This window comes from Lissotriton vulgaris, chromosome 10 (genome assembly GCF_964263255.1).
Source record: "Lissotriton vulgaris chromosome 10, aLisVul1.2, whole genome shotgun sequence".
Lineage (NCBI taxonomy): Eukaryota > Metazoa > Chordata > Amphibia > Caudata > Salamandridae > Lissotriton > Lissotriton vulgaris.
In genome coordinates, this window is record NC_141698.1 from 226,905,734 (window position 1) to 226,930,580 (window position 24,847).

Here is a 24,847-nt window from a genome sequence, read left to right on the forward strand (position 1 = left end):
ATGTAGGAGAGTAGGGTCTGCAATCCTATGATCACCCAGATTTTTTGCTTTTGTTTCACTGGTTTACGACTTTCTCTGGCTGTGGGCCTGCCAATCAGACCCACAGCCTGGCTGTTCTCTCACTAAATTGACACATAGGTGTACCCAGGGCCTACCAGGGGCTGAAGCATGTATTCTGCCACCCCTGGCTGGCCTCCCACATTTGACACAACTGGCTGCATGACAGCTGGGGCAAAGTCGTGTAATCACCCTTTGCTGTAAATATAGTATACCTATATCTAACCCTAAAAATGGACACACAGATTCCTATAAGTCACTCCTATGGCAGGCCTTATCTGAAAGAAACACGTTAGTGTTAGATTCCTTACCTTAGAATATCCCCAGGCGTCAGTCTGGATCCGGAAACTTTTGCGTAGCAGTACCCCTGCGCGTCGGTAGGCGTCGTCGGCTGGCGGCTCCGCGTCCGTCGTCGGCGTCGTGCGGCGTGATGACGTCGCTGGAGTATATAGACGCCGCCTCCGCGCGCTGACGTCAGTTCTTCTTTTTTACGGGCTAGCAAGCGCAGATCCGAAGAGCAGTACTCCGGTCTTTTGACCAACTTTGTTATATCTTCTATCTCTTTTTGGTGCCTGGTAGGATGCCCGGTTTCAAGAATTGTGACGGGTGTGACCGCACGATGTCGGTCACGGACCATCACCGACTCTGTCTCCGGTGCCTGGGCCCCGACCACGACGTGGACGCCTGCGTCGACTGCCGGTCTCTCACTAACAAGGCTAGACGGGAGCGGTCCCGCAAGCTGCTTGAGCTCCGGGTGTCGGCCCCGCGTCGGGAGCGGTCTTGGTCCGGCCGGAGGTCCAGGGAGCGTTCGAGGGAGCGGTCACGGAGCCGCGCCGAGCGCTCCGGAAGTCGTCACCATTCGTCGGGCTCATCAGGTAAGAAACACAAGAAGTCGGGGCGTCGTCATCGTACCCCCGACTCCCCCCGACGCTCGCGCGACGCGGCCGGGGGTTCGGTGAACCCAACTCCGCGGCTCCGCGAGAGTCGCCGGCGCGGCCTGCCCCATACCCTCCGGTCCCTGGGCACGGTGCGACGCCTGAGGAGATTGAGGCGTTCCTCATGGCCATGAGGGCGCTCAGTTCTCCGACGGGGCCTACGGCGCCTTCGGGCCCAGTGCTACCGTCCGGGGGCCCTGACGGGTCGGGTGTCCCTGGCTCGACGCCATCGGGTGCTTCGGCCCCGGTGCCACCGACGGCTCCGACCCCGGCGCCGCAAGGGCCTTCGGGGTCGACGCCGGCTGGCCTACCGGCTGGTTCGGCGCCGAATCCATCTGGGTTACCCCCGACGCCGCCCCCGCGCGGCGCCGGTTCTCCTGTGCCGGCTTCGGCCGGCGCCGGGGCTCCTGCGCCGGGCGCCGCCGTCCCCATTCCTTCCCCGAATCCGGACGCGGATTCGGACCGGCGTCAATCGACGCCGGGCTCGACGCCGATGGGGCCTGTGAACCCCGAGGAGCCGGTCTACATCGTTGACTCCGAGTATGGAGATGATGAAGAGTACGAGGAAGGTTGGGAGGGGTCTGAGGACCCTCTGTCACGTGAGTGCCAGTATGACCCGGACTGGACAGGTGATTTGGGGGATGCCAGTGGTCTGGACGACTCTCTTAACCCTGGTTTTGTCTCTCCTCCTTCCGTGGAGTCGGTGGAGGGTGCTGCATATTCAGTGGTGCTGATGAGGGCTGCCAAGGCCTTACACCTTGAGCTCCCCGTCGCGGCTGTGAGGCCTAACATCCTCACTGAGGTCTTCAAACCGCAGTCATGCCCACAGGAGCCACTGCTGCCGTTTAACGAAGCCTTGTCAGACGTTCTGTTGGGCACGTGGTCCAGGCCCGCTTCAGGTTCGCCTGTTGATCAGAACGTGGCCAGGCGCCACCGTCCTTGTCCGGACGACCCCAAATTCCTGTCCGCCCATCCCACCCCCGAGAGTCTGGTGATCCAGGCCTCTACCTCCCAGACCGCATTCCCGTCGGCCCCGCCCGATCGGGAATCCAAGAGGTATGACCAGTATGGTAAGAAGATCTTCTCGTCCCTGAGTCTGGGACTGCGGTCTTGCAACACCGCATGCCTCTTGGGCCGCTACACCCACTCTGTGTGGGACACGGTCGCGGAAGTGCTGCCAGAGTGCCCCATGGAGGTGCGGGCGAAGCTCGGCAAGGCTGTGGCTGAGGGCCGAGACGCAGCTAAATATTCCATACGGTGTGGTCTTGATACGACCGACTCGCTGGGCAGAGCTATGTCAACGACGGTGGCGATTCGTCGCCACGCCTGGCTGAGATCCGCCAACTTTTCGGCAGACGTCCAAAATGCCTTGATGGACATGCCGTTCGATGGCTGTCGCCTCTTTGGTGACAAGGCGGACCACGCGCTGGAACGCTTCAAGGACTCCAGGGTCACGGCCAAGTCCTTGGATCTTTCGACCCAGCGCCAGCAAACGGGTTCGTTTCGCCCCTTTCGTGGCCAAGGAAGGGGCGTCCCCACACGTGCTGCCAGCCACGCACCGCAACAATCTTTTCAACGCGGTGGCGGCCGTGGAAACCGCCGTGGAGGCGGTTGGGGTCAACGGCGGGGTCAGGCCACACCTCCCCCCGCAGCATCTGCCTCCAAATCCTCCTAGTCCATGCTTTCGGCCCCATGTGACGCCAGTGGGTGGCAGGGTTCGCCATCACCACGCTCACTGGCGCACAATTACATCGGACAGGTGGGTGCTGCAACTCGTCCCAAGGGGCTACTCCCTCCCCTTCGAGACTGCTCCTCCAGCCATGACACCGCAGAACCACCATGTGTCGGGGGACCACTTGACACTTCTGCAGGAGGAAGTTACGGCCCTCTTGGCCAAGGGGGCCATCGAGCGCGTTCCTGGGCCAGAAGTAGGGCGTGGTTGCTATTCCCACTACTTTCTGGTACCCAAGAAGGACAAGGGGGGCCTACGTCCTATCTTGGATCTAAGGAACGTCAACGGCTTCATCCGGAAGGAGAAGTTAAAGATGTTGACGTTAGCTCAGGTCTTGGCTGCTCTAGACCCACAAGACTGGATGGTAGCGTTGGACTTGCAGGATGCGTATTTTCACATCCCCGTCCTGCCGGCCCACCGGCGTTACCTGCGGTTCACGGTAGGCCAGGAGCACTTTCAGTTTATCGTGCTCCCCTTCGGCCTTACCAGCGCCCCACGGGTGTTCACAAAGGTGATGGCGGTGGTCGCAGCCCATCTGCGCAGGTTAGGGGTTTCAGTCTTCCCCTACCTAGACGACTGGTTGTTGAAGGCGGGCTCGCCCCAGACAGTCGTCCACCACCTTCAGATGACGGCAGACCTCTTGCACGACCTGGGGTTCTCCATCAATGTGCCGAAATCACACCTGTGTCCCTCTCAAAAGCTCCTTTTCATCGGAGCGGTTCTGGTCTCGGCGCAGTTTCGGGTTTATCCTCCGGAACGGCGGGTCCGGGATATACAGGCTTTGATTCCCATCTTTCAGCCGCTATCCCGGGTTTCGGTCAGGTTGACGCTGCGGCTGCTGGGACTGCTGGCTTCCTGCATCCTTCTGGTGCATCACGCCCGGTGGCGGATGCGGGCTCTGCAGTGGGACCTGAAGTTTCAGTGGGCCCAGCATCAGGGCAACTTGTCCGACCACGTCTTGATCTCGGAGGGCACTGCGAGACAACTGCAGTGGTGGCTTACGGACCGCGATTGGGTCAGAGGCCGATCCCTCTCCCTTCCCCAACCGGAGCACGTTGTCGTGACGGAAGCCTCCCTCCAGGGCTGGGGGGGCCACTTGGGAGAGGCAGAGATCAGAGGCATCTGGTCTCAGGCGGAGTCCCAGCTCCATATCAACCTGTTGGAGCTGCGGGCGATTCGTCTAGCACTGAAGGCATTCCTCCCCTTTGTCAACGGGAGTGTAGTGCAGGTGTTCACCGACAACACCACCGCCATGTGGTACTGCAACAAACAGGGCGGAGTGGGGTCGTGGACCCTTTGCCAGGAGGCTCTGCGCCTCTGGCAGTGGCTGGAACGTCAGGGCGTGACTTTGACGGTTCAACACCTGGCAGGCTCTCTGAACGCCAGGGCGGACGAACTCAGCCGTCGGTGCTCGATGGATCACGAATGGCGTCTGAACTCGGACGTGGCGCAAGGCATCTTTCTGCAATGGGGAGAGCCTTGGTTAGATCTATTCGCCACAGAAGAGAACGCGCAATGTCATCAGTTCTGCGCGTTGGAGTTTCCAAGACGGCACTCGCACGGCGACGCCTTTCGGCGCGAGTGGAGTTGCGGTCTGTTATACGCCTTTCCGCCTATGCCACTTCTGCCCAGAGTGCTGAAGAAGATCAGGCGCGACCGGGCCCAAGTTATCCTTGTGGCTCCGGACTGGGCTCGAAGGTACTGGTATCCCGAGCTACTCAGCATGTCGGTCGGTCCCCCGATCCGCCTGCCCCTTCAGGAGGACCTTCTGTCGCAGCAGCAGGGGACGGTCCTCCACCCGAACCTGTCCAGTCTCCACCTCTATGCTTGGAGATTGAGCGGCGGCAGTTGAGGCCATTTGACTTGCCTCCTGAAGTCTGTGACGTAATTCTGGCAGCCAGGCGTCCCTCCACTAAGTCGGTATACGCCTGTCGGTGGAACAGATTTGTGGCATGGTGCACAGCAAAGGCTGTGGATCCTCTTTCTGCCCCTCTTTCCGAGGTTCTTCTGTTTCTTCTTTCTCTTGCCCAGCAGGGCTCTGCTCTGGGCACTATCAAGGGCTACCTTTCTGCCCTTTCAGCCTTTCTGAGGCTTCCTGATCAGCCTTCTTTGTTCAAGTCCCCGATTGTAACGAGATTCTTGAAGGGCATCACACACATGTATCCACCTGTTCCGTTTGTGATGCCTCAGTGGGACTTGAACCTGGTTCTTACCTTTCTGATGTGTGCTCCCTTTGAGCCCCTTCATTCTTGTCCTCTTCGTCTCCTGACTTTGAAGACGGCTTTCCTGGTTGCCATCACCTCTGCCAGGAGAGTGAGTGAGCTCCAGGCCCTTTCTGTCCAACCTCCTTTCCTGTCCATTGATCCTGACAAGGTGGTTCTAAGGACTAGACCTTCTTTCCTGCCCAAAGTAGTTTCTGCTTTTCACATCGGGCAGTCCATTACCCTCCCCTCCTTCTTCCCGCATCCGCATCCTTCAAAGGATGAAGACCGGCTCCATCGTCTGGACCCAAAACGTGCGCTTTCATTTTATATGGATCGCACACGCCAGTTCCGGGTGGATGACCAACTGTTTGTTGGCTATGTGGGTGCGAAGAAGGGACGGGCGGTGTGTAAACGAACCATCTCTCGGTGGGTCGTTCTGTGCATCAAAGTGTGCTACTCTTTGGCTCGGAAGGAGCCTCCTGTTGGGCTGAGGGCCCATTCCACTCGGGCCACGGCTGCTACTACTGCCCTGGGCCGGGGAGTCCCTTTGCAGGACATTTGCCAGGTGGCTACGTGGGCCTCGCTGCATACCTTTGCGAGGCACTACTGCCTGGACAGTCAAGTCCGGAGGGATGGCTTCTTTGGCCGTTCTGTCCTCCAGGACTTTCTGGTGTAGGAATGTATTGGTTCGCAGACCCACCACCGGGGTTGGTATTGCTGGGGTATCTATTCTGAGGTAAGGAATCTAACACTAACGTGTTTCTTTCAGATGAACAAGTTACTTACCTTCGGTAACGATATATCTGTAAGAAACATTAGTTAGTGTTAGATTCCTTACCGAACCCACCCATCCTCCCCGTTCTGCGAACTGATACCTAGGGTTAAGGACATCCCTTTCAGGGCCCTAGTTTCAAATGGCACCAGTGTTGGTTCTCTCATGGCTCTGCGTTTTCTGGCGCGGAAAAGCTGTGTAGAAAGAACTGACATCAGCGCGCGGAGGCGGCGTCTATATACTCCAGCGACATCATCACGGCGCACGACGCCGACGACGGACGCGGAGCCGCAGGGGACGCCTGCAGACGACGCCTACCGACGCGCAGGGGTACTGCTACGCAAAAGTTTCCGGATCCAGACTGACGCCTGGGGATATTCTAAGGTAAGGAATCTAACACTAACTAATGTTTCTTACAGATATATCGTTACCGAAGGTAAGTAACTTGTTCGACAATCCTGAAGGCAGAGTGCTTGGAATCATGTGAGATGGTTTTCTGGCATGAGCTGAGCCTGTCTGCAGCTTGCGGAGCCAAGTCCTAACAGCTGTTCCATGATAACGCATACCATATACTCTTAAGTGCATTATAATCCTCGCGGTTAAATGCTATCTTTGGTATTGCTTTATCAAAACATGTCGAGTAAGGTGTCATACGAATTGAAATACTAACCCCTCGCCAATTCTGGCGACGGGGTTAGCCTTCCACCCTTCTAGAGGGACACGACATGTATGTAACTGTGAACCCCGGTTAAAGTTAAACGAAGCCTCAGCTCCACAAAATGGATGCTGCCACCACAGACACGAGTCTGACCTCCTGCTGCTGGGAGTCCTTCCAGCGAGGAGAGCTTGGAGAAAGGGTTTCCTGTCCGGGGCAGTGCTAGCACCATCCCAGACAGGGTTTTGTGTATCCTGGGTAGGCAGGGCTTTACAGGAAGGTGACTGCTGAGTGGCACCCCGGTGCTCACTACGCATAGGCCGGTCAGAACCAGTTCCAGGGGCACACCAGCCCCTGGCCTGGGGAAATTCCGGCATGGGAGAGGGGTGTAACCACCCCCCTCCTAGTCCCACCCATAGGCAGGACCTAGTCACCGGGTCAGCCCCTTTCTTAGTATAAAGATAGGAGCGGGCCCCCTGTTCAAATTAGATCATCTTTGGAATCAAGACACGACTTTCTGCAAAAGGACATCAAGATTTCTTCTTCAAGATTCTCCCTTGTGGCTAAGGAGTAGTCACCCTGCATCCGCAGGCACCATCAAAAACACTGCGGTCTGCTGCAAGTCCTTCCTCAGGAATCCGACGACCCAGCACGACGAGACCCGGCTTCCCTGGCACCTCTGACCTCTACTCACCTCTACAGCCAAGCTGAGAACCGTGAGTGCGACGAGACCTCGAGGGACCGACGATCGCCAAGACTGCACGACTTCCTCACAACAAGCCCGCTGAGTGTCCCTCTGGTGAGTGCTTTGGGGTCCGAGAAGCCCCGACCCTGAGCAGCTCCAGCACCGAAGTTCAGCCTCCCAGCATCTCCACGATCTGCGTGGGGCCCTTCTGCTTTTTGCTGCTCACCGCGTTGTTTGGCTACTAGCCCGCTGGCTTGTGGCCTTCTTAACGACGCCCGACGACATCACTGCTGCTGGTCTGGTTGCTCCAGACTGGCCCTTGCTTCCTTCCACAAGAGAAGCACCCCGGACCCTCCTGGTCCACTCCAGACACCATTTTGAGTCCACCGCGTGGGCTTGAATTAGCCAAGGCTTTGTTGCCCAATCCTGGGTCCAGCGACGCCGACAGCTTCATCCATCGTGGGACAGCTCGCTCCTCCATCCTGGTCGCCGACAACGCCTCCTGGTCCGTGAGATCTGCAGAGCACAGCGTAACCCACTCACCTAGTCGAGGTGACAACCATCCGGTGCCCTCCTGGTGCCACCTGACTACTGGCTAGTAGTCACGAACTTGGTCCCCTCTGCTTTCAGGTGTCATCTCTCTTCAAGATCCAGGCTTGGATCACTTCGAATTCTCTTCACTGGTCGCCTGCCAGCATCTTTCTTCCAGGCTCCTGGTCCGTCTACGAGGATTCCCGACGTCTTTTGAGACCTATGCAGCTGCAGCCCCTGGGCTAGGTAACTTCCGCATTTCGGTGCCCCAGCATAGCCTCACTATCCAAGGGTCAGAATCCACTTTCGTTTTCCTCCTACCAGGTCGGGTTCGCCCGAGAACACTAACTTTGTGAAATCTAGCTACCATAGACTTTGTCCCGTATCACGCGTGAGTGCACACTCTGCACCCGAGTCCCCTGGGTCTCCTAGAAGTAATCTAACGATTCTATAGTCAAGTCCTAGCGATTCCAAAGCCTATTAGTATGGTACTTACCTGCTAGTAATTTCGCATTCCACTTTCAGAGTATATGGTTTTCCGTGCCCCTCGGGCATTGGTATATACTGTGCTAACTTAAGTATTTTCGTAAGAGTTTTGTGCTGTGCTTAGTACCCTGTCCTCATAAAGAGTACAGGGCTGTTGTGATTTTAATAAATACACCGTTTATTTTCATAACACGTGTGTGGTGTCCTTTCACTTGGTGTTCAAGGGGTATATGTGTGGTATAACAGCTGGCTTAACACGCCCTCTCGAGTCTTTAGCCTTAGACTGCTCGTATCCACGCTACTAGGATAGCTGGTCTATAAGGTTGACTTACAACCAATCATCAATAAGGGTTGCTGGACTGATACATAGTGTTCACTAGAATAGTGAGCACTGCATATCAGTCCACCTTCTCACAACCAGGAGGTCAGACTCATGTCTTTCGCAGCAGCATCCATTTTGTGATGCTGAGGCTCTGTTTAACTTTAACCGGGTTGTACAGTAACTACATGTCTTATCCCTCAAGAAGGGTGGAATGCTACCCCTGCCGCCAGGACTGTGGGGGGGGGGGGGGGGGCTGGGGGTAGTATTCCAAAGTGTTTGACACCTTACACGACATGTTTTGATAAAGCCAAACCAAAGTTCGCATGAACCGCAAGGATTATAATGCACTTGAGAGTATATGGTATGGCTATATCATAGAACAGCTATAAGGAGATTGTTCCGAAAGCTGTAGAAGGACTCCTCTCACATAAAACCAAGCACCCTGCCTCCAGGATTGTTAAGGCCTGCCATAGGAGTGTCTTATAGGTGCATATGTGTCTATATATAAGGTAGATATAAATATACTATATCTAAGTAAGGGGTGATTACACCACCTTACCCAGGCTGTGTGGACAGACCTGTGGTGTCCGTTTGGAGCCTCAACCAGGGGTGGCATAATACATGCTGCAGCCCCTGGTAGACCTTGGGTGCACCTATGCCCTGGGTACCTATGGTACACTATACAGGGACTCAGAAAGGTGACCCAGTAACCAATCTGGTATGTACCTAAAGTACATGGTATCAATTTAGAGAGAGAACAGCTAGGCTGTGGTCCTGATTAGCAGGGCCACGGCCAAGTCGAAAAAATCAGAAAATCACAGCAAAAAGTGGGGGTGACCATAGGAAGCAGACCCTACTCTCCTACATATAGCACCTATCGTACGCAGCCACGATCTCAACATCATCTCATGCCCACAACACCCAGCTCATACTCTACCTCGCTAAAACAGACACCACCAAAGCGAACTTCCAGACGCCATGACCTATGTCGGTGACTGGATGAGAGCCAACTGCCTCAAATTGAACACCGACAGGGCCGAAGTTCTCCTCTTCGGATGACTCCTCCTCGCAGTGTGAGGACTCCTGGTGGCCCTCCACCCTAGGACCAGCATCCACACCCACAGCTTCAGTATCATACTAGACCGCTGTCACTCCATGAAGCAACAGGCCAACTCAGTGGCCTTCAACTGCTTCAACACCCTTAGAATAATCCGAAAAATCTTCAGATGTATTCGAAAAGACACCAGGAGAACCGTTGCACAAATCCTCATTTCCAGCCGTTTTGGCTACGGGAACGCCCTCTACGCTGCTACCGCAACCACCCTCCTCAAGCGCCTCCAAAGCATCCAGAACGCAGCGGTAAGAATCATCCCAGATCTTCCAAGACGATCCCACACCACCTACCACCTCTGCACACTACATTGGCTCCCCTTCTAGAAGATATGCCACTTCAAGCTGCTCATGCATTCTTACAAAGCCCTCCACAACACAGGATCCAAATACCTGAACAACCGCCTGACTTTTCACTACCCCACCAGACACCTGCTTTCTGCCTCCTTATCCTTTGCCACCGTCCTCAGAATCCAGCGCACTCAATCTGTAGGATGCACCTTCCCCTGAGCCAGTTGCCAAAGCCTGAAACAACTCCTCCATCAACCTCCGAACTTCCTCCTGCCTCGCCGAATTCAGGAGCAGCCGTGACCTGGATGTTCGAGTAGCTCCCCACTACTCGGGGTCTGGATACCCCTGTGGTGATTAGCATGCTTTACAAATAGTGATTGATTGAATCTGTAAGAAACACATAGTGATAGATTCCTTACCTTAGGATTACCCCCAGGCGTCAGACTGGATCCGGAAAGTTTTCGTCAGCAGTACCCCTGTGCGTCGGTAGGTGGCGTTGTGCAGCTCTGCGTCCGTCGTTGGTGTTGTAGCCGGGATGACGTTGCGGGCGCTACTTAGTCGCCACCCACACGCGCTGAGTCAATTATTATTTATTTTTCCGCGCCAGCAAGCGAAGAGCAGGAACCCCCAGTCAATTTTTGACTGACTTTTTTAGTCGTTTTTGTCTCAATTTTTCATCGAGTTTTCGACTCCTGGTGCAGTTAGGATTCCCGGTTTTACGTCCTGTGAGGAATGTCACCGTATGATGTCGGTGATGGACCCGCACCATGTGTGTCTTTTCTGGCTGGTGCGCGACCACACCATGCCGTTCGAGGTCCCGTGGGAGGTCGAGGGACCATGCGCTGAGTCATCTCCATCTGTCTTCGGGATCAAAGTCTTCGCACTCGGGTCAGGTAAGGCGAAGCACAAGAAGTCGAAGAAACGTCATTGTTCTCAGAATTCCCCTCGCCGGTCACATGACGCGACTGAGGGTGCGGGTGGTGTCTCCCCCGCGGCTCCGGCAGAGCCTCTGCAGTCACCGTTGGCCTACCCGCCCTTCCCGTGTCCGTCAGCGACTCCGGCCCAAATACAGGAATTCCTGTTGGCCATGGCTCGCCTCTTTTGGCCGTCGGGTCCCGCTGGTGCCCCTTTGGGCACCGCGTTCCCAAATGGGGGTCCTCGCCTTTCATCGCAGTCGGCTCCGGCCTCAGCGCCGCAGGACCCCCTCTGCATCCAGGCCTGGATCCCGGTCAACACCGGTTGACCTTATAATACCTCCACCTATGTCGACCCCCACCAGCACCACTTCCGACGTCGCCCACCTCTCGGAACGACGTTGACCCCGGTTTCGGCCTCAAAGTGGACGTGGCATTGGGCCGGCGTCGATCGATGCCATTCTCGGCGTTGCTTGGGGATTTCTATCCCCATGTCCCTACTCCTTATTTTAGACCTGTTGACCAGCCTGAGGAGGAAGGGGAGGACTGGAAGGGGTCTGAGGACCCTCTCGCAGCTGATTGAGAGTATGAACAAGACTGGGCAGAGGAGTTGGGGGAAGCCAGTAGTCTGGATACCTCATCAGACCTTGGCATGCTGTCTCCTCCTACCGTGGATACGGAGGAGGGTGCTAGTAATGCCCATGGTGTTGCGTAGGACGGCCGATGCCCTAAACCTATTGCTCCCTACTCTGGACGTCAGGACTAACCTCCTGACAGAAGTGCTTCAGCCAGTAGCCACTTCTGCGGAGCCGCTGCTACCCTTTAATGAAGCACTCTCTGACGTTCTTTTGGGCACCTGATCCAGACCCACCACAGGGCTCCTGTGGATAGGAATGTAGCCTGACACAATTGCCCCGCTCCGGGGACCCCACTTTCCTCTCCCCAACACCTCATCCCTGAGAGCTTGGTTGTCCAAGCCTCTGCTTCCCCGACCGCCTTCCCTTCCGCACCTCCGGATAGGGAATCCAAAAAACTGGATCCATTTGGAAAGAAGATTTTTTCTTCTGCAAGTTCTGTGCTGCGGTCCATGAACACTGCATGCCTCTTGGGCCGTTATTCCCACTCTCTGTGGGATACGGTGGTGCAAGTGCTGCCTCAGTGTCCGGAGGAGGCCCGGACAGTTGTCTCCCAGGCTGTTGCGGAGGGTAGAGACGCAGCTGAGTTCATGTTTCGGTGTGGCCTAGACACCGCGACTCACTGGGCAGATCGATTTCAACGACGGTGGCGATCCGACGCCACGCCTGGTTGAGGACAACTGGGTTTTCGGGGATGTCCAAAGCACACTTATGGACATGCCTTTTGATGGCTGTCGCCTCTTCGGCGACAAAGTAGACAGCACGTTGGAACGGTTTAAGGACTCAAGGATTACGGCCAAGTCCTTGGGACTCTGCAGTCCCCCCTCCTCCGCCTTCTGTTTTTCGCTCATTTCGTTGCACCGGAAGGTGCGCCCGCCGCGTTCGCAACAGATCCACAAGCCAGCACAGCAACTATCCCAGCGCGGCCGCGGATGCGGGTTCCGCCGTGGCGGACCAAGGGGCCAGCCAGCTGATCAGTCCACCTCCACCCTGGTCACCACTGCCTCCAAGGCTTCCTAGTCAGAACTTTCAGGCACATCAAATGCCAGTGGGTGGCAGACTTCCCCCACTGGCGCACAATCTCATCAGACGGATGGGTTTTAGAGATAGTCCGAAGGGGCTACTCTCTCCCCTTCGAGACTACCCCTCCAGCCATGCCACCTCTGTACCACCACATGTTGTGGGTTCACTTGGTTCTTCTTCAGCAGGAAGTTGCGGCCCTCTTGGCCAAGAGGGCCATCGGGCACGTTCCGACGCAAGAAGTAGGTTAGGTTGTATTTGCTATTCCCACTACTTTCTGGTATCCAAGAAGGATTAGGGCCTGCGTCCTATCTTAGACTTGGAAACGTCACACAAGACTGGATGGTAGCGCTAGATTTGCAGGTTGCCTATTTCAGCATCCCAGTCCTGCAGGCCCACTGACGTTACCTGCGGTTCACAGTAGACCACCAGCACTTTCATTTCACTGTTCTCCCTTTTAGCCTTCCCAGCGCCCCTCGGGTGTTCACGAAAGTGATGGTGGTGCTCGCAGCTCAGGGGTTTCAGTCTTATCTCGACGACTGGCTGTTGAAGGCGGGCTCGCCCCAGACAGTCGTCTACCACCTCCAAACTACAGCCGACCTCCTGCATGTGCTGGGTTTCTCCATCAACATGCTGAAGTCGCGCCTGATTCCCTCTCTGAAGCTCCTCTTCATCAGAGTGATTTTGGACACAGCGCAGTTTCGGGTCTATCCTCCCAAACAGCGAGTCCTGGATATTCGTGTTCTGATTCTGATCTTTCAGCCCTTGTCCCGGGTTTCGGTCAGAGTGACCCTGAGGCTGCCGGGCCTCATGGCCTTCTGCATCCTGCTGATCGATCATGTCAAATGGCATATGCGGGCTCTGCAGTGGGACCTGAAGTTCAAGTGGTTGCAACATCAGGGGAACCTGTCCGATCACGTCCAGATCTCAAAGGGCACTGCACGACAGTTGCAGTGGTGACTTAGGAACCGGCATTGGGTCAAGGGCAGATCCCTCTCCCTTCCCCAACCGGAGTTTACAGTGGTGATGGATGCGTCCCTCCTGGGATGGGGCGGCCTCATGGGAGAGGCAGGGATCAGAGACCGCTGGTCTCCAGCGGGGTCCAAGCTCCATATTAACCTTCTGGAGCTTCGGGCGATCTGACTAGCACTGAAGGCATTCCTTCCCTCTGTCAAGCGGAGATTAGTGCAGGTATTCACAGACAACACCAACGCCATGTGGTTCAGCAACAAGCAAGGCGGGATGGGGTTGTAGACCCTATGTCAGGAGCTCTGCGCCTCTGGATGTGGCTGGAACATCAGGTCTTTTCCTGGTGGGTCTCTAAACGCCATGGCGGACGAACTCAGCCGGAGGTGCATGATGGATCACAAATGGAGTCTTCACTCGGTGGTGGCGCAAGGTCTGTTTCAGCTGTGGGGAGAGCCTTGCTTACATCTATTCACCACCGAAGAGAACGCGCAATGTCATCAAATCTACGTGTTGGAATTTCCAAGGCAGGACTCGGTCGGCGACGCTTTTCGAGGACTATATCCCGCTGGGTCGTCTTGTGTAGCAAAGCCTATTACTCTTTGGCTAAAAAAGAACCTCCGGTGGGACTGCTTTGGTTTGGCTTTATCAAAACATGTCGTGTTAGGTGTCATACACTTTGGAATACTGCCCCCTCGCCAGTTCTGGCGATGGGGGTAGCATTCCACCATTTTAGAGCGAGATGACCTGTTGTTCCTGTTAATCCCGGTTAAAGTTAACCAGAGCCTCGGCATCACAAAATGGATGCTGCTGCCACAGACACAAGTCTGACCTTCTGCTGCTGGGAGTCCTTCCAGCGAGGGAGGCTTGGACAATAGGTTTCCTGTCTTGGGAGGTGCTAGCACCACCCCAGACAGGCCATAGTGTATTGGGGCAGGGAGGGCTGAATGACATGAGACACTGCCTGGGGCACACAAGGTGCTCCATGCATTGTCCGGTTGAAACCAGTTGCTGGGGCACTCCAGCCCCAGCTCTGTCGCGAAACTGGACAAAGGGAAAGGGGTGTAACCACCCCCTTCTCTGGTCCCTCCCATAGAAGGGACCTAGCAGGTAATCCGGCCCCTTTGACTAGTATATAAGTAGGAGCTGAATCTAGACACTTTAGATTTATCCTGAACTGAAACTTGAAACGGAACTCTGGACCTTCGACATTCTACTGCAACTAGAAGACTGAAGAATCTCCCTTGTGGTCAAGGAGTGACCACCCTGTGCAAACAGACACCATCCAGCGATGTGCGGTTTGCTTTGTCGACGCTCCCGCCGGAGCCCGAGCACAGAGCCTGACAAGAACCTGACTTCCAGACTTCCTTGAGCCTAATCCACAACCACTGCAAAGCTGAGACCCGTGGAGGTGACGAGAGATGTGGGACTGGCCATCTTGAAAAACTTGCTCATTGCTACTTGTGCAGCTTCTGAGGCACCCTCAAAGTTGTGCATTGGGGATTGATAAGCCCCAGCCCCGAGCATATTTTACACCGACGCACAGCCTTCCACACTTCACGAGTTGCGCATGGGGCCTGCTATTGTTTATGTGCTCGGCGCGTCGGTCCGGTCACTTCCCCGTTGGCTAGTGGCCTCTGTGACGACGAACCTTTGGCCGGGTTGCTCCAGGCTGGCCCCTGCTTCCCTGAAAAGGAGAAGCCCCCCAGACCTTGCTGATCTGAAAGAGACACGTTAGTGATAGATTCCTTACCTTAGAATATCCCCAGGCGTCAGACTGGATCCGGAAACTTTTGCGTAGCAATACCCCTGCGCGCCGGTAGGCGTCGTCTGCGGCTCCGCGTCCGTCGTCGGCGTCGTGAGCGCCGGGATGACGTCGTCGGAGTACTTAGACGGCGCCCATGCGCGCTGACGTCAGTTCTTCTTTTTTCCGCGCCAGCTAGCACAGATCCGGAAGAAGCTCTACCCCTAGTCACTTTTTGACTGAAAATTTTGATCCTTTTTGATCTTCTCTTTAGTCGACTGTCTCGACTATCGGTGCCAGGGATGCCCGGGTTCAAGCCTTGTTCGAAGTGCGGCCGACTCATGTCGGTCACGGACCCCCATCGCCGGTGCCTGAAGTGCTTAGGCCTCGACCACGACGATCGAACCTGCTCCGACTGCCGGGCCCTGACGTCGAAGGCTAGGCGGGAGCGGTCCCGCAAGCGTCTCGAGCTGAGGCAGTCGGCCCCGCGCCGCTCCAGGTCCCGGTCCCACGGGAGGTCGAGGGACAGGTCGCGAGGTCGGAGTCATCGACGTTCCGGGAGTGGACACCGATCGTCTGGTTCCAAGTCCTCAGGTAAGAGGCATGAGAGGTCGGAGCGACACCATCGATCCTCCGACCCGCCCCGACGCTCGCACGATGCGGCCGGGGACTCGGGCGACACCGCCCACGCGGCTCCGCGGGAGTCGCAAGCGTCGCCGCCTGCCCCACACCTTCGGGTCCCTGAGCACGGCGCGTCGCAGGAGGAGGTCGAGAGGTACCTCATGGCCATGAGGGCCCTCCCTCCTCAGTCGGTTCCCGTGGCGCCTTCGGGCCGATCGACTCCGTCTGGAGGTCCTTCCGGGTCGGGCGCTTCGGCCCCGACGACGTCGGGTGCTTCGGCCCCGGCGCCGCGCGACCTCGCTGGATCCGGCTCCGGATCCGGGACCTCGCCGGTCGACCTTACGACCTCACCGGCGCCGTCCCTTCAGGTGTCGTCCCCGGCAGCCGATGTGGTTGCCGCCCCCAATGTTTCCTACGGTCCTACTCAGGAGTCGGAAGGGCGCCGCTGGGCGCCGATTCCAACGGCCTTTGGAGACTTCTATCTCCACGAGGAGGCCCTGGCTGTTGATCCTGGTCTCCAGGAGCCAGGTGACGAGGAGCAGTGGGAGGGGTCTGAGGACCCTCTGGCACGTGATTGCCAGTCACAGCAGGACTGGACATATGAGCTTGGGGAGGCCAGTGGTATTGACACCTCGCCAGACACTGGATTTACGTCGCCCCCGACTGTGGCTTCGGAGGCGGGTTCTGCTTACAGCGTAGTGTTGACGAAGGCAGCTAAGGCCCTAAACCTTCAGCTCCCCGTCGTGGCCGTGAGGACTAATCTCCTCACCGAGGTCCTCAAACCGCAGTCCGGCTCCGCGGAGCCCCTCCTGCCGTTCAATGAGACCTTGTGTGACGTTCTTCTGGGCACTTGGTCCAAGCCCGCCACAGGCCCCCCTGTGGACAGGAACGTGGCCAGACGCTACCGCCCGGCACCGGGCGACCCATGCTTTTTGTCCACCCATCCCACCCCCGAGAGTCTGGTCATCCAGGCCTCAAACTCCCAAACCGCATTCCCGTCGGCCCCGCCCGACAGGGAATCCAAGAGATATGAACAGTTCGGGAAGAAGGTTTTCTCGTCTGTGACCTTAGGGCTGCGGTCTGTGAACACCGCCTGTCTCTTGGGCCGCTACACCCACACTCTGTGGGACACGGTTGCGGAGGTGCTGCCTAGATGCCCGGAGGAGGTCCAGGCAAAACTCAGCCAAGCCCTGGCGGACGGCCGAGATGCAGCACGCTTTTCTATCCGGTGTGGGCTGGATACTACGGACTCACTGGGCAGGGCGATGGCAACGACGGTGGCGGTTCGACGCCACGCCTGGTTGAGGTCCGCCAACTTCTCGGCCGATGTCCAGGCCACCCTCCTGGACATGCCGTTTGATGGCCGTCGCCTCTTCGGCGACAAGGCAGACCACGCGCTGGAACGTTTCAAGGACTCCAGGGCCACGGCCAAGTCCTTGGGCCTTACGGCCCCACGCCAGCAGTCGGGTGCCTTTCGCTCCTTTCGTGGCCACGGAAGGGGCGCCCCACCATGTACCGCCAGCCACACACCGCAGAACGTCCAGCAGCGCGGTGGCGGGCGTGGGAACCGCCGTGGCGGTGGTCGGGGCCAGCGGCGAGCCCAGTCCACACCTCCCTCAGCAGCCCCTGCCTCAAAACCTTCCTAGTCCGAGTTTTCAGGCCCATGTGACGCCTGTGGGAGGCAGGGTTCGCCATCACTTCTCCCACTGGCATACAGTCACTTCGGACAGGTGGGTGCTGCAAATTGTTCGAAGGGGCTTCTCCCTCCCCTTCGAATCGTCCCCTCCATCCATGCCACCTCAATACCACCGTGTGTCGGGGGATCACTTGCAACTTCTGCAAGAGGAGGTTTCGGCCCTCTTGGCCAAGAGGGCCATCGAGCGCGTTCCCGGGCCAGAAGTAGGACGTGGTTGTTACTCCCACTACTTTCTGGTACCCAAGAAGGGCAAAGGGGGCCTACGCCCTATCTTGGATCTGCGGAACGTCAACGGCTTCCTCCGGACGGAGAAGTTCAAGATGCTCACTTTGGCTCAGGTCCTGGCTGCCCTGGACCCAGGAGACTGGATGGTAGCGTTGGACTTGCAGGACGCCTATTTCCACATCCCCGTCCTGCCGGCCCACCGGCGTTACCTGCGGTTCACGGTAGGCCAAGAGCACTTTCAGTTTACCGTGCTCCCCTTCGGCCTTACCAGCGCCCCACGGGTGTTCACGAAGGTGATGGCGGTGGTCGCAGCCCATCTGCGCAGGCAGGGGGTATCAGTCTTCCCCTACCTCGACGACTGGTTGTTGAAGGCGGGCTCGCCCCAGACAGTCGTCAACCACCTCCAGACTACGGCCGACCTCCTGCACTTGCTGGGGTTCTCCATCAATGTGCCGAAGTCACACCTGTGTCCCTCTCAGAAGCTCCTCTTCATCGGAGCGGTTCTCGACTCGGCGCAGTTTCGGGTTTACCCACCCGAGCAGCGGGTTCGGGATATTCAGGCTCTGGTTCCTGTCTTCCAGCCGTTATCCCGGGTCTCGGTCAGGTTGACGCTGCGGCTTCTGGGACTGATGGCCTCCTGCATCCTTCTGGTGCGTCACGCCAGGTGGCGGATGCGGGCTCTGCAGTGGGACCTGAAGTTTCAGTGGGCCCAGCATCAGGGCAACCTGTCCGATCATGTCCTGATCTCAGAGGGCACTGCGAGACAACTGCAGTGGTGGCTCACGGACCGCGACTGGGTCAGTGGCAGATCCCTCTCCCTACCCCACCCGGAGCACGTAGTTGTGACGGACGCGTCCCTCCAGGGCTGGGGGGGCCACATGGGAGAGGCGGAGATCAGAGGCCTCTGGTCTCCGGCGGAGTCCCGGCTCCATATCAGCCTTCTGGAGCTGCGGGCGATTCGTCTTGCGCTGAAGGCATTCCTCCCCTCTGTCCGGGGACGTGTAGTGCAGGTGTTCACCGACAACACCACCGCCATGTGGTACTGCAACAAGCAGGGCGGGGTGGGGTCGTGGACCCTTTGCCAGGAGGCTCTGCGCCTATGGCAATGGCTGGAACATCAGGGCGTGACCCTGGTGGTTCAACACCTGGCAGGCTCTCTGAATGCCAGGGCGGACGAACTCAGCCGTCGGTGCATGATGGATCACGAATGGCGTCTGAACTCGGACGTGGCGCAAGGTCTCTTTCAGCAGTGGGGAGAGCCTTGGTTAGATCTATTCGCCACAGAAGAGAACGCGCAATGTCATCAGTTCTGCGCGTTGGAATTTCCAAGGCGGCACTCGCTCGGAGACGCTTTTCGTCGCGAGTGGAGCTGCGGTCTGTTGTACGCCTTTCCGCCTATACCACTTCTGCCCAGAGTGCTGAAGAAGATCAGGCGCGACCGGGCCCAGGTTATCCTTGTGGCTCCGGATTGGGCACGAAGATACTGGTATCCCGAGCTACTCAGCATGTCAGTCGATCCCCCGATTCGTCTGCCTCTTCGGGAGGACCTTCTGTCGCAGCAGCAGGGGACGGTCCTGCACCCGAACCTGTCCAGTCTCCACCTACAAGCTTGGAGATTGAGCGGCGGCAGTTGAGGCCATTTGACTTGCCTCCCGAAGTCTGTGATATCATTCTGGCAGCCAGGCGTCCCTCCACAAAGTCGGTATACGCCTGCCGGTGGAACAGATTTGTGGCATGGTGCACAGCAAAGGCTGTGGATCCTCTCTCTGCACCCCTTTCGGACGTGCTGCTCTTTCTTCTTTCCCTTGCCCAGCAGGGCTCTGCTCTGGGCACTCTTAAAGGGTACCTTTCTGCTCTATCAGCCTTCTTGAGGCTCCCAGATCAGCCTTCTTTATTCAAGTCCCCTATTGTAAGTAGATTTCTGAAGGGCATCACGCACATGTTTCCTCCTGTTCCCTTCGTGATGCCCCAATGGGACTTGAATCTTGTTCTCACTTATCTGATGTGTGCTCCCTTTGAGCCACTGCATAACTGTCCTCTTCGTCTCCTTACTCTGAAGACTGCCTTCCTGGTTGCCATCACCTCTGCCAGGAGAGTGAGTGAGCTCCAGGCTCTTTCTTCTTCTCCACCTTTCCTGTCTGTTCATCCTGACAAGGTGGTGTTACGTACACGACCTTCCTTTCTGCCCAAGGTTGTCACGGCCTTCCATATCGGGCAGTCTATTACCTTGCCCACTTTCTTTCCGCCTCCGCATCCCTCGAAAGAGGAAGAGAGGCTCCACCGTCTGGATCCAAAACGTGCGCTCTCCTACTACCTAGATCGCACACGCCAATTCCGGGTGGATGACCAACTCTTCGTTGGTTACGTGGGCGCGAAGAAGGGTAAGGCTGTGCACAAGAGGACCATCTCTAGGTGGATCATCTTGTGTATCCAAGCATGCTACTCCATGGCGAGGAAGGAGCCCCCGGCTGGATTGCGGGCTCACTCCACTCGGGCCACGGCAACGACAACTGCCCTGGGCCGCGGTGTCCCCCTGCAGGACATCTGTCAGGCAGCCACGTGGGCCTCGCTGCACACGTTCGCAAGACACTACTGCCTGGACAGTCAAGTCCGGAGGGATGGCTTTTTTGGCCGTTCCGTCCTCCAGGACTTTCTGGTGTGATATTGGTTCGCAGACCCTCCACCGGGGTTGGTATTGCTGGGGTATCTATTCTAAGGTAAGGAATCTATCACTAACGTGTCTCTTTCAGATGCACAAGTTACTACTTGTGTAACGATATATCTGTAAGAGACATTAGTTAGTGATAGATTCCTTACCGGCCCACCCATCCTCCCCGTTCTGCGAACCGATATCTAGGGTTAGGGTCATCCCCTTTCAGGGCCCTAGTTTCATGGCACCAGTGTTAGTTCTATCATGGCTCTGCGTATCTGGCGCGGAAAAGCTGTGTTATCAGAACTGACGTCAGCGCGCATGGGCGCCGTCTAAGTACTCCGACGTCATCCCGGCGCTCACGACGCCGACGACGGACGCGGAGCCGCAGACGACGCCTACCGGCGCGCAGGGGTATTGCTACGCAAAAGTTTCCGGATCCAGTCTGACGCCTGGGGATATTCTAAGGTAAGGAATCTATCACTAACTAATGTCTCTTACAGATATATCGTTACACAAGTAGTAACTTGTGCGTCTGCTACAGAAGCCATCTTTGATTCCTGCGTGGGTTGCCTTTGCCAAGGCTTGTTGACTCCAATCCGTAAGCCGACACAGCCGACAGCTAGATCCTTCGATGGACAGCCCGTATCCAGCTCCTGGTCGTCGTCGACATCCCCTGGTCCACGTGGCTGCAGAGACGAGCTTCACAACCTCACCTGATTGCTTCACGACATCGCCTGGTTCCTTCCTGGTTCCTTCCTGGTCACTGGCTAGTGACCCAGACTCTGTCCCCTCTGCTTTCAGGTACCCTTCATCCTCGATCCGCCCTTGGATCCAACCGGAGACTTCTCTCCTGGTTGCCTACAGCATCTTTTCACAGGTCTCCATATGATTCAGCGACGAAACCCGACACACTTTGACACCTATGCACACGGCTCCTGTGTGTGAGGTAACGCGAGTACTCTGGTGCTCCTGTGGGTATTGATTATCCTAGTGTCCTAGTTTTCAGTAGCTTTCTCCCAGTCCATCCGGAAGTGTCCTAAATCGACTAGTTTCTAATTCTTTTGTTCCCATTGTATCCCTATGAGAACCCGTGTGTGTTTAGACACTGCACACGCTTCCCGTGGGCCTCCTGCTTCCTAATCTTTGGTAGTTCAGTGTAACCCCAGCGATTCCCTAGGCCCAGGCCTGTTCCTTGTTTGTGACGTGGTTCTTATACCACTATTTTAATATATGGTTTGCAACGCCCCTAGGGCTCGACTGTATTTTGTGCAACTTATTGTATGATAATTAAGTATCTTGTTATGTGCTTGTGCCTCTGGCCTCATAAAGAGTTCAGAGGGGTTGTGTTAGTAATAAATACATATTTATTTTATATATAACCTGTGTGGTGTCCTTTCATTTGCTATTCAAGGGGTTACATATGGTAAAACAGCTGGCTTCACATGCTCTCGGAAATTTTAGCCTAAGACTGCATTGTCCATGCTACCACTAGGATAGCTGGTCTATAAGGTTGACTTTACAACCATTACCATAAGGGTTGTTTGGACTGATACAGGGTGCCCACTAGAATAGTGACATCACATACCAGGCCAACTTCTCACATTCCCCTGCAAGGCATCTGTCAGGCAGCCACTCAGACCTCCCTGCACATGTTTACTAAGCATTATTACCTAGACAGCCAAATCCGGAGAGACCGCTTCTTTAGCCGTTCTGTTCTCTGGGACTACCTGGTGTGATCTTGGTTCACAGACCCACCACCGGGGTTGGTATTGCTGGGGTATCTATTCTAAGGTAAGGAATCTAACATTGTGTGTTTATTACAGATGAACAAGTTACTTACCTTCGGTAACGATATATCTGTAAAAACATTAGTAGTGATAGATTCCTTTCCGCCCCACCCATCCTCCCCGTTCTGCGAGCTGATTTCCAGGGTTAAGGTCATCTCTTTCAGGGCCCTAGTTTCAGTTCACCAGTGGTCAGTATCTTGCATGGTTCTGTGTTCCTGGCACGGAAAGCTATGTACAGAACTGACGTCCGCGCGTGTGGGCGGCATCTAAGTCCTCTTGGCGACCACGACGCCAACGACAGACGTTGGGCCGCATGGCACCACCTACCGACGCGCAGGGGTACTGCTGACGAAAACTTTCCGAATCCAGTCTGACGCCTCAGGGTTAATTTGAAGGTAAGTAATCTATCACTAATAATGTTTCTTACAGATATATTGTTACTGAAGGTAAGTAACTTGTTCTTTAATAACATTCAGAAAGCATATACAAAGGTATGACATTCCAAAGAATTATACAATGATATCCATATTCGATTATAACATCTTCACATATTCTTGAATATATATATATATTGAATATTCACACTGTACTGCATAGGAGTATATGAACATGATTCAAACATGATTTAAGATTTGACACAGCAGAAAGTAATGTTGTCTATTTTTTGATCACAGGACCTGGTAAAACTGGACCAGACTCTAGAAGTAGGAGCAAACACTGTTCGATTTGTTGCAATGAAGTATTCTGGCCCCTGGCTGTTACATTCATTGAAACTCAAGAAAAAAATTGAGGAGTCTGGTGATTTCTTGAATGTGCAAGGCCTCAGTGACCCAATAGGCTCGGCAGACTGCATGGCGCTTTCTAACCATGAAAACCAACTCCTGGTGCTTGAAAACATAAGCAAGAAGCCATTACAACAAACCAACAATACTTCCCAAGGTATAAATATATTATATGACACTGTATGTGTCATGGATGAAATTCTTAAAAAGATATCTGTGTGTGTACTAATTACTATGAATAATGTTCTTAGGTATTCCAAAAAGGTTTTTATTTAATAAAAGATAACAGCTAAACTTACTTTTTTCCGAAAGCTAAGGGGCCAGTTATATAAATTTTACCTAAAACCAGCATGTATATACGTGTTGAGTTTTTGCCTGTGTGTTTTATTGTGGTATGTGGGTAAATCCAAGAATGCGTGAGTGCAAGCATGAGTGCAAGATTGATTGACAGAATGCATGTATGACAGTGACTTATTGAGTGCCTAATCTCACCAGACAGTAAAGGGGTAGGTTCCATTATAAGGCAGACCTTTTTGCATTACATTGCAGGGCTTGTTCTATTTGCAGTATTGCCAAATTTAGATTTGGTACACCCATGAAATTCAAGTTGTTTGTAAAATGCATCCTAGACATTAAATGTCCTCTAGGGGGCAACACACATTAAAGGGCATACTCTGGACCAAGTATGGTCTAACACCCTGCCTTTAGCACACAGTGTATATGGTCTGACCATCACCTTATTAGATTTACCTTAACCATCTTCAACTATACAATAACTAATAAATACGACCCGGGCTCACGCAGAAGCTGGAATATGATTAACAAAGATCAATTGGTAGAGTCACTAATTAGGATCACCCCCTCAGCTCAACCTTCTGTTAATCAAGGCGAGGAAGATGTATCAAACTGACTGACGACCGCCAGCAATAAATTTGCCCCCCTCAAGAAACTACACCAGGCCCATCGCCACAAAGCCCATAAGTGGTTCTCCCCTGAATTAAAAAGCTTAAAACTTGAACTACGTCAAGCTGAGAGAAAGTGGAGACATAAATACTCCCGGGAGGATAAAACCAAGTACCTACAGGCACGAGGTACTTATAAAAAAGCAATAATAACAACCAAAGCCAATTTCTTCTCTTCTAAAATTATCAATTCCACAAATCGCTCTAAAGATATCTTTTCAATCATCAATGAACTATCGAATCCAGACAGAATCACAGTGAAACCCACCGCCTCTCAAATCCTATGTGGTTCCTTAAACAACTTTTTTATCGAAAAAATTAATACCATCAAAAATAGTATTCCCAATTGCCCGAGCCCGGCGGACGAAATGAAACTTAAGAACCCGGAAAAACTGGTACAATATCCACCAATAACCCAAGAAATTTTCACTGACCTACTAGCCAAAGTGAAATCTGGATCCCCTAGAGATTGCTGCCCTCCAAGGATCCTCAAGGAAATATTCATGGCATGCCCAAATCCAGCTGTGACTCTCCTTAATAAATCACTACGCCAGGGTCTGGTACCAGAGTCCTTCAAAAAAGCCATAATTATCCCCCTATTAAAAAAAAAACAGGGGCTGATCCTAATACGCTAACGAATTTCCGGCCAATATCACTGCTCCCATATCTGGCTAAACTGCTTGAAGCCCATGTAGCTAAATGCCTATCCGCCTTTTTAGAGCAATCAGAATATCTAGACACTCATCAGGCAGGCTTCCGTCCTGCTCACTCCACAGAGGCGATGATTCTGTCAGTATTAGATAATCTGAGGGATAAGGCAGACAGAGGTCTCCCCCAGGCCCTGGTGCTCCTGGATCGCTCAGCCGCCTTTGACACGGTTGATCATAATATTCTGATCGACAGTGTCAGGGATGCGGGGGTTGAAGGCTCTGCCTTAGAATGGATAACATCATTCCTTGCAACCCGATCCCAATCAGTTCAGCTGGGCAGTTTCACGGCCCCCATGATTAAGACCACCTGCGGAGTCCTGCAGGGCTCATCGCTTTCACCACACTTTTTCAA

The 24,847-nt window shown here is 54.8% G+C and overlaps 1 protein-coding gene across 3 annotated transcripts in view; it reads left to right on the top strand.

Moving 5' to 3' along the window:
• The window catches only part of GTF3C1 (general transcription factor IIIC subunit 1), a 2,762,707-nt gene that overhangs the window by 2,570,975 nt on the left and 166,885 nt on the right, over positions 1-24,847 (top strand). For all 3 annotated transcript variants that reach the window (XM_086940909.1, XM_086940911.1, XM_086940910.1), the window contains one exon: positions 22,716-22,980. In XM_086940909.1, the coding sequence (XP_086797035.1) occupies positions 22,716-22,980 (265 nt within the window). The remainder of the gene's footprint in view (positions 1-22,715; positions 22,981-24,847) is intronic.